This window comes from Trachinotus anak, unplaced genomic scaffold, assembly GCF_046630095.1.
Source record: "Trachinotus anak isolate AG129_WGS33_773 ecotype Australia unplaced genomic scaffold, CSIRO_AGI_Tana_v1 ptg000015l, whole genome shotgun sequence".
Classification (NCBI taxonomy): domain Eukaryota; kingdom Metazoa; phylum Chordata; class Actinopteri; order Carangiformes; family Carangidae; genus Trachinotus; species Trachinotus anak.
In genome coordinates this window covers 16,956,085-16,968,873 of record NW_027273866.1, presented here as the reverse complement: position 1 = coordinate 16,968,873, position 12,789 = coordinate 16,956,085, and the positions used below count along the sequence as shown (strand labels likewise).

The window sequence follows — 12,789 nt, the reverse complement described above, 5'->3', positions numbered from 1 at the left end:
CACCATTGGCTTGTGCCCACTTGGGTGTCGTTTTCACATGCTCTACTCCGTTGTCCTCACAGTATGCCTGGAACTGTGAAGATATGAACTGTGGGCCACAATCAGATCTGATGGTAATCGGGAGACCATGACGACTGAAAATGCTGTCCAGACTGTCTATCACTTTGTCTGTGGTGGTTGATTGCAAGATCTCATATTCATAATATCTGCTGTAATAATTACAACTACCAGTATGGAGTGTCCTGTTGGTAATGGACCCAGTAGGTCGGTGGCAACATCTTGCCATGGCCCATCTGGTAATGCTGTCGGGCGCAGTGGTTCAGGCACATCAGGCCGTGCGACTACCTGACATCCATGACAGGACTTCACATGTCTCTCTGCAGCCCGATCCATTCCTGGCCACCACACTTTACTCCTGAGGTGCTGCTTTGTGCCCACTATGCCAAAATGTCCCTCATGAGCCAAAGCTAGAGCCCTGGCTCTCAGTGTGTGTGGTAAAACGACGCGTGTCCCTCTCAACATTAATTGTCTAATCACACACAACTCATATGCTATTGACGCATATGTCTGGCACCTGTCAAAACAGCCGCTCTGTACAGCATTTCTCACTTCTCTCAGTTCATCATCTGCTGCTGAAGCCTCCTCGACTTCTCTTGTAGTCAATGCTCTGGGAGTGGCGCTTGCAGCGACCCACCTCACGTTTTCCTCTGCTCCATGTTCATGAGTCTGTGGCACTCTTTCCCAGCAGTCATGACAAGGGATCTGCAATATTGTCTTTTCCTGGAATATGAACTACTCTAAAATCATATGGCTGAAGTCTCAGAACCCACCTTTCAACACGTGCACATGGTTTTGATGTGGGACTGTAGATTGCCTCCAACGCTTTGTGATCAGTCACCAAGTCAAACTTCTTCCCATATACGTAGGGGTGCAGTCTCTCACAGGCCCAGACTAGCGCAAGCGCCTCACGCCTAGTCTGTGAATATCTCCTTTCCCAGTCTGTGAGACTTCTGCTCATGTAGCATATCGGTACCATTTCCCGTTGTTGTTCTTGCACTAGCACCGCTCCTATGCCAACTGGTCCTGCATCTGCTATGACTTTGGTGGGAGCATCCTTGTCAAAATATGCCAGGGTACCAGCCTCAATTAGTTTTTTCTTGAGCGCTTGAAAAGCTTGTTTCTGCTCCGGCCCGAAATTGAATGGTGTGTCTTTTTTAGTGAGTCTGCGCAGCGGCTCTGATATGCTGGCAAACTGGGGTATGAAACGGCTACTGTAGCCAGCTAACCCGAGGAAGCTGCGTACCTCTGATGCGTTTTCAGGTTCCCGTGGCTCTGCTACAGCTCTCACTCTTTCGGTTGTGGGGCTGATGCCCTTCTGTGACAGCAATATGCCCATGAAGATCAGCTTATCCATGTTGAATTGACATTTATCTGCATTTAATGTCAGCCCGCACTTCTCCAGCCTCGACAGAACTGCATGCAACCGTTGATCATGGGTTTCCTGGTCAGGGGCATGGACGATGATGTCATCAGAGATATTCTCCACCCCCTCGATGCCCATGAATAGAAAGATTGATATTCGGCTGTGTGCACAGCTGGAGGTGTCCTGTTAAAAGTCGTACAGGCCTCTCTTTTACTGTTGCGCTCTATGGGAAAAATGCTTTTTGGGCCGCAGGGGGATTTTTCGCTGCAATACCACAAGTGGCCACTGGAAACAACTGCTGCAAGGCTGAGCGGCGGCGCCGTATCCAGGTCTTATAATACATCCAAGGTCAGGCACCGCCAAGATGGCGATGGCGGGCCAGCTAACCGCGCTTCAGAAACCTATGGAGACGTCATGGAGGCCATCTTTATGTACAGTTTGTGGGCAGTTAGCACTTTGGACGGAACAGGGCTGATGTGTGTCCTCTGTAAACCTGTGCAGCTGCTGGTGCTTTCATGCGAACAGTAGGAACCAAACTGGGTGTTGACTCGGTGGAGAAGGTGTCTGCTGAGGAGCAATCAGCTCCAGCTCCCTTTATTTTCTCTGAACAGTGAGCTCACACAGCGGCGTGTCCACAGACCTCAGTGAATTCCCGCTGGGGTCTGTCGTGGAGCCGGAGGGCATCTCTCTCTAGTCTTGTTTTGATGGATTTTTTTCCTTTTTATTCTTTCTTGTCTGGTTGTTTTTTAGTGTTGAGATCTGGGGGGTTCATGCTCCCAACAATTTGAAATCACTCCATGTCTCTGTGGTCCAACTACACCTGTGAAGTAACATGAGTCAGTCTCAGGAGTCAGGGCATCTTTCCCATGATCCCCAGAGGCCATGGGAGAAATATATTTATTAAAGTGTAATATGAGACTTTGTTGGAGAAAAAAAAGTTCTTAACTCAGTTCTAGCGTCTTGCACATTTAATGTTAAAGTTAAGTCACAAATTTACACTTGAGTGTCACTGTGGTGCTGCCACCTTTCTTTAAGTAAAACTCAGTGCTGCTTCTACCACCGCTTTATCCTAACTCACTATTCAATCACAGTTTTTCTGTCCATCCAGGTGTAATACCAAGAGTTACCCACCAGGTGGAACTATTATATCTGTATCAACTGCGTTCCTCTCTTGGTATCATAATGGTCATAAACATTATTTATATATTTTATGAAAGTACATCTTTTAAAAAAGTTAATTTAAATGTAATTAATAAAAAGGACATTAATTTTAAACAACTAATTCAAACAGGTTGTACCTGGTGACACAGGTAGACAGACTCATGATTTCCTGTAACTGCAGAGGGGAGCAGCCATTGAAACTGCAGGTGTTCAGTGAGTTCAGACTCCAGTTTAACTGGATGGAGCAGAAGGAGGGAAACTGAAGGCAGGTGAGTGTTAACACAACATTATTATTATTTTACTGTGAAAGTCTCTGGGTCAGTTTGTCCCTATGGACTGTGGAGGGAAGAAGAGTCACAGTGAACTTTTATCCACACAGAGACACACAGAGGAAAAAAACTTTCTGTTTAAATGTCTCCGCCAGCGAGAACTGGAGACATTTTGTTTTTGGATTGTCCGTCCATCAGTCCACGTCTCACTCTGGTGGACATGATATCTCAGTAACTCCTTGACAGAACTTCTTCAGATTTGACACAAAAGTTCACTTTGACTCAGTGAGGAACTGATTAGATTTTGATGGTCAAAGGTCAAAGGTCAGTGTGACCTCACAAAACACTTTTTAGCCTTTATTCAAGACTTCACAGCAATTATAACAAAAAATTTCACACAAATGGTTGATATTCTATGTGACTCTGGATAAACAGGGAAGTAACAAGAAACTACTATGAGTGGAGGAGGCAGAGGAGACAACAAGGTGGTAAGTCTAGTTTTTGTCTTGTGTGTTGAGCTGCTGCAACAGAAAATAACTTCTTCCTGGTTCTTCTGTCTTATCAGCGTGTTGATAATGAGGCGTCCTGTTTCTTGTGAAATGGACTTCACTCATATAGCGCCTTTCTCCTGTTATTGACCATTCAGAGTGACAATACTTTAACATTCACCCCTTCACTCACACACTCATACACTGATGTGTCAGCCATCAAGGACACGTTGACATGCACCCTGGAGGAGCCAGGGATCGAACCACTGACCTAACTAGTGGACGACCCTCTTTACCTCCTGAGCCACAGCTGCTCACAAAGACTCTGTCATCAGAGAATTGATCAGTGATCGATGTGATATGAATAAAAACATGTTTGTGTTTGCAGAGGTCAGAACCTCAGACTGAGAGCAGAGTCTCAAGGATCCAGATGTCTGTCTATGAGGAGTGACTGGTCCAAAGATAGACCTCCAAACTTCAGTCCTGAACCTGGACCCTCAGACTCACAGTAAGAGGCTGTTTCTACTGTAAACTGAGCTGAAGATGATTCAGTTATCAGATGTATGTGAAGGAAACAGAGAGAAACCAGAGACCAGATTCATAAACTCTGTGTAGGTTCACAACCAAACCTCAGAGACAGAAACATGAACACACACTCTGTTCATCAGATTTATGAAGCAGAGCGTTCTCATGTTACTGTGTCATCAACCTCTCAGTGTGAACATGAGCCTGATCGCCTCCTCCACAGTTTCCATAGATGGATTCAGACACGTCCACAACCAGCTCATATATTATATTTCATATCAACAGCTGTGTGAGCTCCACCAGTCTGTAGAGATGTTTACTGTTGTCTCTGACTGTCCGAGCTTCTACACACTGTGAACCACAACAACACAACATTTAGTCAGAGCTCAGGTAGAGCTGCTGAAAGCTTCTGTTGTCAGGTTCAGTCTCCTCACTCTGGATTATGGCTCCAACACTGCTTCATTAGACTCAACAAGCAGCATTTTGACCAGGGCAGCCAATCAGAACAGAGATGTGGAGCTGTGACTGTGACATGTTAGTGATGAAGAAATGTCTTCACAGAGGGAGGAAGAGGAGTGGTGTCTCTGTGGAGGAGCAGCTGTCCTGCTGTGCTCTGTGTCAGGACGTCCTGAAGGATCCAGTCTCTACCAGCTGTGGACACTGGTTCTGCAGACAGTGCTTCACCTCATACTGGAACCAGTCTGGTTCTTCAGGAGACTCCTCCTGTCCCCAGTGTGGACAAAGACCCAGAACCAGACCTGGAGTGCAGACAGCCAGTCAGACCAGCACTGTACAAGGTGAGACTGAACATGTGTCTGCTGATGTCTTCATGTCTGAAATCAGGACCTGTTGTTTTCTCCAGTGTCAGTTGTTCACAATGGTTCACGATTTTTATTACACTATATTTTTTATATTATACTAGACTATATTTTTATCATTCACTATACTATTGCATTTTTTTAATGACTGAGGCTACTGCACTATGGTATTTTTATGACATACTAAATATTCTATGAAATTTTTTATGACTTACAGTATGACATTTTTATGACTTGTACTATATTTTGTGACACTCTATACTAAAATGTTTTTATGGCTCACTAAGCTATAACATTCTTTATCACTTCAACTACTATACAATGATATTTTTATGATTTATTATACTATTGACTTTTTATGATAGTATACTATTAAGTTTTTATGACATTTTTATGAGATACTATACTATAACATTTTTATGACCTACTATACTAAGACATTTATATGACATACTATACTATGATATTTTAAGACTTCTGACAATATTGTATGGCAAAGTATACTAACGCATTCTTATGACTTACTACACTCTGACATTTTTATACTGATATTTTTATCATATACTATACTATGACATTTTCTGATTTATTTTGACAATATTTTATCACTATTATATATTTTTATGATATACTATGAAAATTTCATGACTAACTGTACTATTACATTTCTATGACTTAGTATTGTATGACAGTTTTATGACATACTATATTATTACATTTTTAGGATATAGTGTACTACAACATTTTCCATGACCTATCGTCCTGTGATATTTTCATGACAGTATACTACAACATTTTAATGACTTAACTCTACTATGACATTTTTTATGACTTATGACAATATTGTATGACATGATATACTATGACAGTTTTATGATATAGTGTACCATGATATTTTCATGACTACTCTAACATTTTTTATGTCTTAATACTTTATTTTATGACTTATCAATTGTAGGATACTTGGGGTTCCAACTGGAGCCACAAACCACTAGGAAACAAGGGTTACAAATGCTCTGCGGTTTATTCCATTAATTGTGTTTATTCAATCGGTTTGTGGATTCTCGGGATGCTTGCCATGGTTCTAGACAGAGGAAAAAGGCATTACAATATTTGCCCAACAATTTCACGACAATCTGGCCTTTAAATCATAAAAAACTAATTGGTTAAATTAGTTAAGTTAATTAAATTATCAATCAACTTCAAATCCCAACTGAGAAAGAAAGAAGACAGAAAATACTACTTACATTGAAGATATATCAAAAGACCCATGGCAAACACCCACCAGAACTCAACAAGGTTTAGATGGTTGCAGACAAAGAGGAAGTCCTCATCGTGACCTCTATTTATAATGTGTAAGGAGGCGCATTCACAGGGTGAGGGACTGCTTGGTGCCTCCTTGAGGAAAGGAGGAATAGGAAGCTGGAGTTTCTAACGTCAGTATTTTATGAAATACTATATGTTACATTTTTATGACATTTTTGACTTTTTATATTTAACATTTTTGTGATATACTATAATATGACAGTTTTATGATATAGTGTATATTTTCATAACTTCTATGACATTTCTTTGTCTTAATAGTTTATTTTATGGCTTATCAATATTTTATGAAATACTATACTGTTACATTTTATGACTTACAATGTGACGTTACATTTATGTCACACAAGACTATGACAATTTTATGATTTATTATAATTATATTTTGACATACTGTATTATAACCTTTCCTAGGACTTAATATATATTCACATTAAACTAAACTTACTATGACAATATTTTATGACTCAGTATACTATCACATTTTTCAGGACTTATAGTTTGATATTGTTTATGACATATGACAGTAATTTATAATAATCTATTTTTTTGTCTGACTATAGTATGACATTTTTACTACTTAACATACATTTTTCAGGACTTCTTATACTTCATGATGACATTATATATTATGACATTTTCATGACTTACTATACTGTGACATTTGTATAACTTACTATTTTATGACATTTTTTGCCTTATTTTGACAATATTTTATGACATAGTATACTATTACATTTTTCATGGCATTTTAAGACTTACTATACTAGTGACAGTTTTATCATATACTATACTTTGGCATTTTTATGATATAGTATAGCATGACATTTTTATGTCTTATTACACTATGATATATTTTATGACTATATATACTATGAATTTTTTATGACTTACTGAATTATATTTCTATGACTTACTATATCATGACATTCTTATGACTAGTATTAACATACTATTTTCAGAACTCATACTTTGATATTTTAAGATAAGATAAGAGAAATTCAGTGTTACAGCAGCAAAGTGGCAGTGCAGAGAACAGGAAAGCTGCAAGAAACTGCAATAACAAATATTTAGAAAGATGAATAATAACAATATAATAATGTATAAAATATATAGATTCCAAAAAATTACATATTTACAAAACAGTAGCAGCGTTTGTGGGATATGACATTTTTATGATATACTTTTTTTTGACATACTGTGACATTTTCATGACTTATGACTAATATTATGACTCTTAAATTTGTATGACTTATCATGACATTTTTATGACATATTACACGATGACATTTTTAGGACCTATTACATACTGTGATATTTTTATGACATACTATACTATATGACATTTTTTTATGACTTATGACAATATTTGATGACATTTTTGACATTATACTATTCTATGACATACTGTACTATGACACAGCATCTAATCCTTTGCACTGTATGCACAGTTCAGCCATGTCCTCATTTAATGTTTTGTACAGTTGTTTGCTGATTTATTAACTGTTTGGTTCTTGTTATATAGTACTTTTGTTAAGTAATTAATTTTTATCGGTTTGGTTTTCTATACTGATTCTTACAACTGAAAACACAAATTTCCCAACCTTGAAATCATTATTTTATCTCACTGTACTACTGACTCACACTTTGGTTCATGTGTAAGACACAATGTACTATGACGCTGTATAACTTACTATAGTGAGGCACATTTTTCATGGCATACTGTGCTATTTAGGATTTACTATGACATTTCTTAAATGTTTGTGTTTACAAACAAAAAAGAAAAAAACAAACAGCACATCATACAGAATAACAATAATCATAATTATACTAAGTACAAAGCAGTGTTTCTGTAAAACGAACCAAGGTATATATACATAGTACAGTATTAAAAAAGTAAAAACAATACATAGAAAGGTGCTTTACATTGGACACAGACATTCATCTTACCCTGAAACAATTTCAGTCCAGGTTCCAGATATTTGTCCAGTTATTTTTGAGGCTCTGAAAAGGAAGAGGGGCTAAAATGGTTGCAATTGTTAAACGGTTAATGAACTGTTTTTATTCAGCGCCTTGAATTAAAGCTGAAAGTCTCAGTCACATCCTCACAGCTTCATTTCAAATCCATTGTGATGATGTACAGAGACAAAATTACAAAAATGGTGTCACTGTCCAAAGACGTATGCACCAGACTGTGCGAAGGGTCATTTGTAGTTGCAGCAGTTTTCTGTGTTGGTTATGACTGAAACAAGTCAATTAAAACAGTTTGACACACAAATTATCATTAAATTTGAACAAAACCAAACTTGTAAAAGCCAAACTGTAAAAAATGTAAAAAATATACATGTACCAGTAATTGTAGACAATCTTAATATCGTGTAGAATTTGATATTAGTTCACAAAATCAGCTGGAAACCTTGGATAAGATATTTGTGTGAGCAAAGCTGGCAAAGAGTTTAGTTCTGAGAAAAGTAAGGAACATTCTGGAGTAAGTGCTGTAAACTCTATTGTTCACTGGTATTAATGTGTGTAAATTACTCATTTACACTACTGAAGAAGAAAAAAAAAACAAACGAGAAAACCTGTAAGAATAATGAACGATGTAGGATTTTGTGAATCACACTAATGTGCTGTTTTTACAGACACATGCTTTGAAGTTCATGGATCTGGTGCAATTTTAATATCCACAAATAACGTACAAAGCTAAATATAATAAATTCCTGGCCACACACAAAAATGTTCAGTATCAGGAGTATGAGAGTTTATTTCAATTTGTGGAGTAACTTTGTGAAATGGTCTTGATGCAGAACTTAAAGAGTAAAAACATCAGTTTAAGATGTATAAAATCAAATAACTGGAGAGGTGCAGGGATGAGGGAGGGGTCTATCTGTTTGTGGAGAATATGGTGCTCGCTGATGATGATGATGTTGTTCCAGAGTATGTTTGTATAAAGAGGATGAACATAAAGGTAATGAGACAGAAAACAGTAAACATATTCAGTACAGCCACATTTGTGTCATTATACAAATATTCAATGAGAAGCAGAACAGATTTTCATCTCTAGAAAAGAGAAAACAAGGTGTAACTGAGTCTGTTGTCGTGCTGATGTAAGAGATGAATTTATCCTGTGAAGCAGTAGAGTACAGGTAACCCTCATTCATGTTTGGAGAACTTAAGTTTTTTACCAAACAGAGAAAAAGTTTGAATTAATATGTGTCAGACAGAAATTCACACTGTTAAGCTTCACGTTAAGTTGAGCTCTGTTGAAAGGCAAGAATCCTCCTCCCAGAGAGCGCCGATCAGAGCTGAGCTGGCTTGTGATCCTTTCCTTCGTACCGTGTCGATCACCACTCGAGCTTTGTCTGCCCTGGTGTTCGGTGTCCCAGCAGCCTCCATTTCTTCCTCAGTTACCACCCCACGCTCCAGCAGTTTGTCCAGCAGCTTACGGAGAACAGGTTCAGACACTCTGCTGATAAACTGAGTCCGAACAGACTGCAGCTTCTCTTCTGCAGCAACACTCAGAGTCGCTGCTGGGACACTCGGAGTCCCCACTGGTAACCCTGTAGGGACTGGGAACCCCGGAGTCCATCCTGGGACACTGGGAGTTCCTACTGGGAGAGTCTGAGTCCCTATTGGGAACCCTGTAGGGACTGGGAATGCCGGAGTCCATCCTGGGACACTGGGAGTTCCTGCTGGGAGAGTCTGAGTCCATCCTGGGAAACTCAGAGTCTCTGTTGGGAAAGTCCATGGTGGCTCAAGACCTTTAAGATGAAGAAAAGAAGATGTCAAATGACCATGAACTGCACACAGTACGGTGTTAACAGGGTCGAGGTGTGCATGAAGCTGTGATGCAGTCTTGACATGTCACCTCTGGAGGACGACTATTGGTTAATTCAGGACTTGATCCTTTATGTAATGAATCATAATTATAGTCCTTATTTTCCAACACTGGATCTAAGTTATTTTTAGCTTCTTCACACGAAGCTTCTCAGTCCACAGGTCAAAGTTTACAACCATTAGAATAGAGGCACCGCGGACCGATCAATAACCTTCAGGTGGGCTGATAGTGTAAGCGGATGAAGACTTTACCCGTCAGGTCAACATCGTGCTTCCAGACCTCTCCATTGGTTTGGTCTCGGACCGTTATAGTCGCCCGCTCTGTGTTTGCAGGCAGGCGGATCTCAAACGTCGGGTGGTAATTTGGTCCAAATCCCAGGTCAAACTCTGCTTTCTGAAACCAGTAGCACCAGTGTCAGTGTCTCCACCGGATCCAAAGTAAAGCAGAGCAAGTTCTACGACTGACGTCAGCTTCTTTTATTTGAGGTACTCACCTCAGGCTGGATTTTACAGGCTGTCGGACAGTGAGCAGTGTAATTTCGATCTTTAATGAGTTTGCATTGGGAAGGCGCTTGGATGTACATGGACACTGGCTGCTTTCTGCTCACCTTGAGAGACATGAGAACATATTGATTAGACGATATCTCCTCAGTAGAGTCTGACTGATAAATCAGAGGTCAATCTGATCTTGTCACAGATTTTCTCATTTTCTGGTGGTGCTGCTGGAGACGAGTGAAAACTTAAACCCACCACCACTTGCTCTCCTAGCCCACACCCACACACCTATGCCCTGCCTTTCTGACATGTTGATCCAAGTCTGTCTTTATTAAATCACCTGGGCTCTTTGGATATGTGGAGAAATATCTGACAGATGCTGATGAGTTTGGACTTAAAGTGAAGCTGCCACAAGTCTTTACCTCTTCCAGGGGGACGTTGCTTGGCAGCAGAAGCACGTTGAGGTTTTGCCTCTGTGTTTTTGGGTTTGGTGGTCGGAGGAACAGCAGGATTTGGCCGCTTATTGGGTTCGCGTTGTTCCAAATCCTCAATAAAACCTCCAGAGCCCAGACCAGGCCAAAGGCAGAGAGATGAGGGACTCTGACAATCACATGAGTGTCTGTGATCTCCAGCGGCTCGAGGAGGCTCATTCCATCATCGGTGATGTGGACAACAGACAGCAGGCCTTCAGGGAGCAGAGCTGTGGAAACACAGACACGTTCAACATGACGACAGCCTCATCACAATGATGATCATTTTATTCTATATGTATTATAGAGATGTTACGATGAAACAGTTCCTGGTTTCCTCCTCAGTCACAGGTGGAGCTGATATACCTGTGACCGCTGCAGAGTCATCTGACCTGGGAGTGAATGCTGATTGGACCCTTTAACATTGCCAGTAAAAGCCAGACGTTAGTGGGTCGGAGCAGGTTTTAGATCAGTGGAAAAGGGGATTTAGACTCCGGAGTCTTAACTTGTAAAATCGACAGATCATTAATTTTATACCCTGACAGATGTCACTTACGTTTCCAACTTCTTCGTTAAGAAGAGGCCACATGGTATCAAGTGTGACATAACAACCATTTTTGTTTGCAAAGTCCAACACTAAGGTCATATGATCAAATTTAACTAAGTTACCTGAAATCTAACAATATCTTATTTCACCAGTCAACTGAGAACAAACTGTAAACACGAAAACAAAGACGAGTCATGGACGGTGCCCTTCTGCCATCTACTGACTCTTCTTTTAACTGCACCCTTCACATCAAACAGCAGCAGGAGCTGTTCAATGATACACACTGAGGTTTTCTTGTCAACGATGCATTTACTGCTGCCATAGTTACAGTGAACGCAAGATATTTCCACACCGGTGACTTCAGGGCAGCGGGAGGATCAGTTCGGTCCAGCTGATGTTTCTGTGATGATGTGTGATCTGTGCTCAGAGCCACGTGTTTGTGAGAACTAACCCTAACCTCATCCTGCCCGAGGTCTTCATGGGAGTGAGGCAGTTACAGAACGTGTCAGGTCGGGGGTTGGGGCAGATGTTGAGACTCTGGCTGCTCTGGACGCTGCAGCCTGCGGGGGCCTGACAGGACTATACAGTGTCAGCACTGCTCTAACAAAGAACAATCATTGGCTCACCATCCTTCGCTTCACAGTGTGGGAGGTGGAGCTCACTGATGGCGTCCTTGGGACACTGGATGTCGAGTAGCGGCCCCGCAGGTGTCTTGCCAGCTGATTGGAGGAGACTCTCATCCCATTGGACAGTCCTGTAGAGGAGCTCCGCCTCCTGAGCCATAACAAACACCAGCCCAGTTGAAGTGCACTGGAACCCACCTGGACCAGGACACCTGAACCTGCAGGACACAGACGGCTGAGTTAAATGTTTTAACTTAGATAAAAATCTGACTCCACTTCATGAGCCCTGAGAGACCAGAGGATAAAACCACTGGACTTCCTGTTTAGTTTTTTAGTCTGAGTCAATCCTGTAGCACGTATACAGCGCCAACCACACAGTTAGTCAGAGCATGTTACATCTGTCCTGTCGCTGCTTTGGTTGTTTCATGGAAGACACAAACTTTAGGATGAAGTGAGGCAGAAATACTGTTGATGATCCATCTTTAAGTGCATTTAGTCAGAATTATTAGGACTAAATATTGACCGGTTCATCAGTGTTTCCTCACAGGTGGTACAGACATGTCATACTGTCAGAGTAAGGTTGAAGGTGATCACCTCCAAGGCTTCAGCCATGGTACTTCACTGGAGAAGGATGAATAATCCTCCCTCAGACTGAGGCTGACCCTGTCTGTCTCTTCAGCCTCCTCTGTGTGGCTGTCATCGAGGTGCTCATCAGAGCCGGGACTGTGTCGTACGCAGTGTAGACCTACATGTGTAATCAGCAGACTGTCAGTTCAGTTTCTCAGTTCCTCCTTCTGTCTTTTTCTACAT

General features: G+C 40.8%; 2 protein-coding genes across 18 annotated transcripts in view; one reads left to right on the top strand and one right to left on the bottom strand.

Moving 5' to 3' along the window:
* The first annotated feature begins 748 nt into the window (after nucleotides 1-748).
* The window catches only part of LOC139633157 (E3 ubiquitin-protein ligase TRIM11-like), a 15,485-nt gene continuing 3,444 nt past the window's right edge, over nucleotides 749-12,789 (top strand). Inside the window, exons 1-3 of one of the 2 annotated variants that reach the window (XR_011693692.1) lie at nucleotides 749-3,084; nucleotides 3,289-3,849; nucleotides 4,428-6,997. Coding sequence is in view for 1 of the 2 variants with exons in the window: in XM_071498653.1 (XP_071354754.1) it covers nucleotides 3,782-3,849; nucleotides 4,428-4,663 (304 nt within the window). In the remaining variant the exon portion in view is untranslated. Of the gene's footprint in view, nucleotides 3,850-4,427; nucleotides 6,998-12,789 lie in introns of those variants that run through there. The other variant, XM_071498653.1, reaches the window with a different exon arrangement.
* LOC139633123 (protein NLRC3-like) overlaps nucleotides 8,747-12,789 on the bottom strand; it is a 21,117-nt gene continuing 17,074 nt past the window's right edge. For 12 of the 16 annotated variants that reach the window (XM_071498564.1, XM_071498562.1, XM_071498561.1 and 9 more), the window contains 5 exons: nucleotides 11,983-12,197; nucleotides 10,762-11,039; nucleotides 10,339-10,452; nucleotides 10,097-10,238; nucleotides 8,747-9,768 (listed from right to left, as the gene is read on the bottom strand). In XM_071498564.1, the coding sequence (XP_071354665.1) occupies nucleotides 9,251-9,768; nucleotides 10,097-10,238; nucleotides 10,339-10,452; nucleotides 10,762-11,039; nucleotides 11,983-12,197 (1,267 nt within the window). In that variant the 3' untranslated portion in view covers nucleotides 8,747-9,250. The remainder of the gene's footprint in view (nucleotides 9,769-10,096; nucleotides 10,239-10,338; nucleotides 10,453-10,761; nucleotides 11,040-11,982; nucleotides 12,198-12,789) is intronic. The other 4 variants (XM_071498569.1, XM_071498568.1, XM_071498570.1 and 1 more) reach the window with 2 other exon arrangements.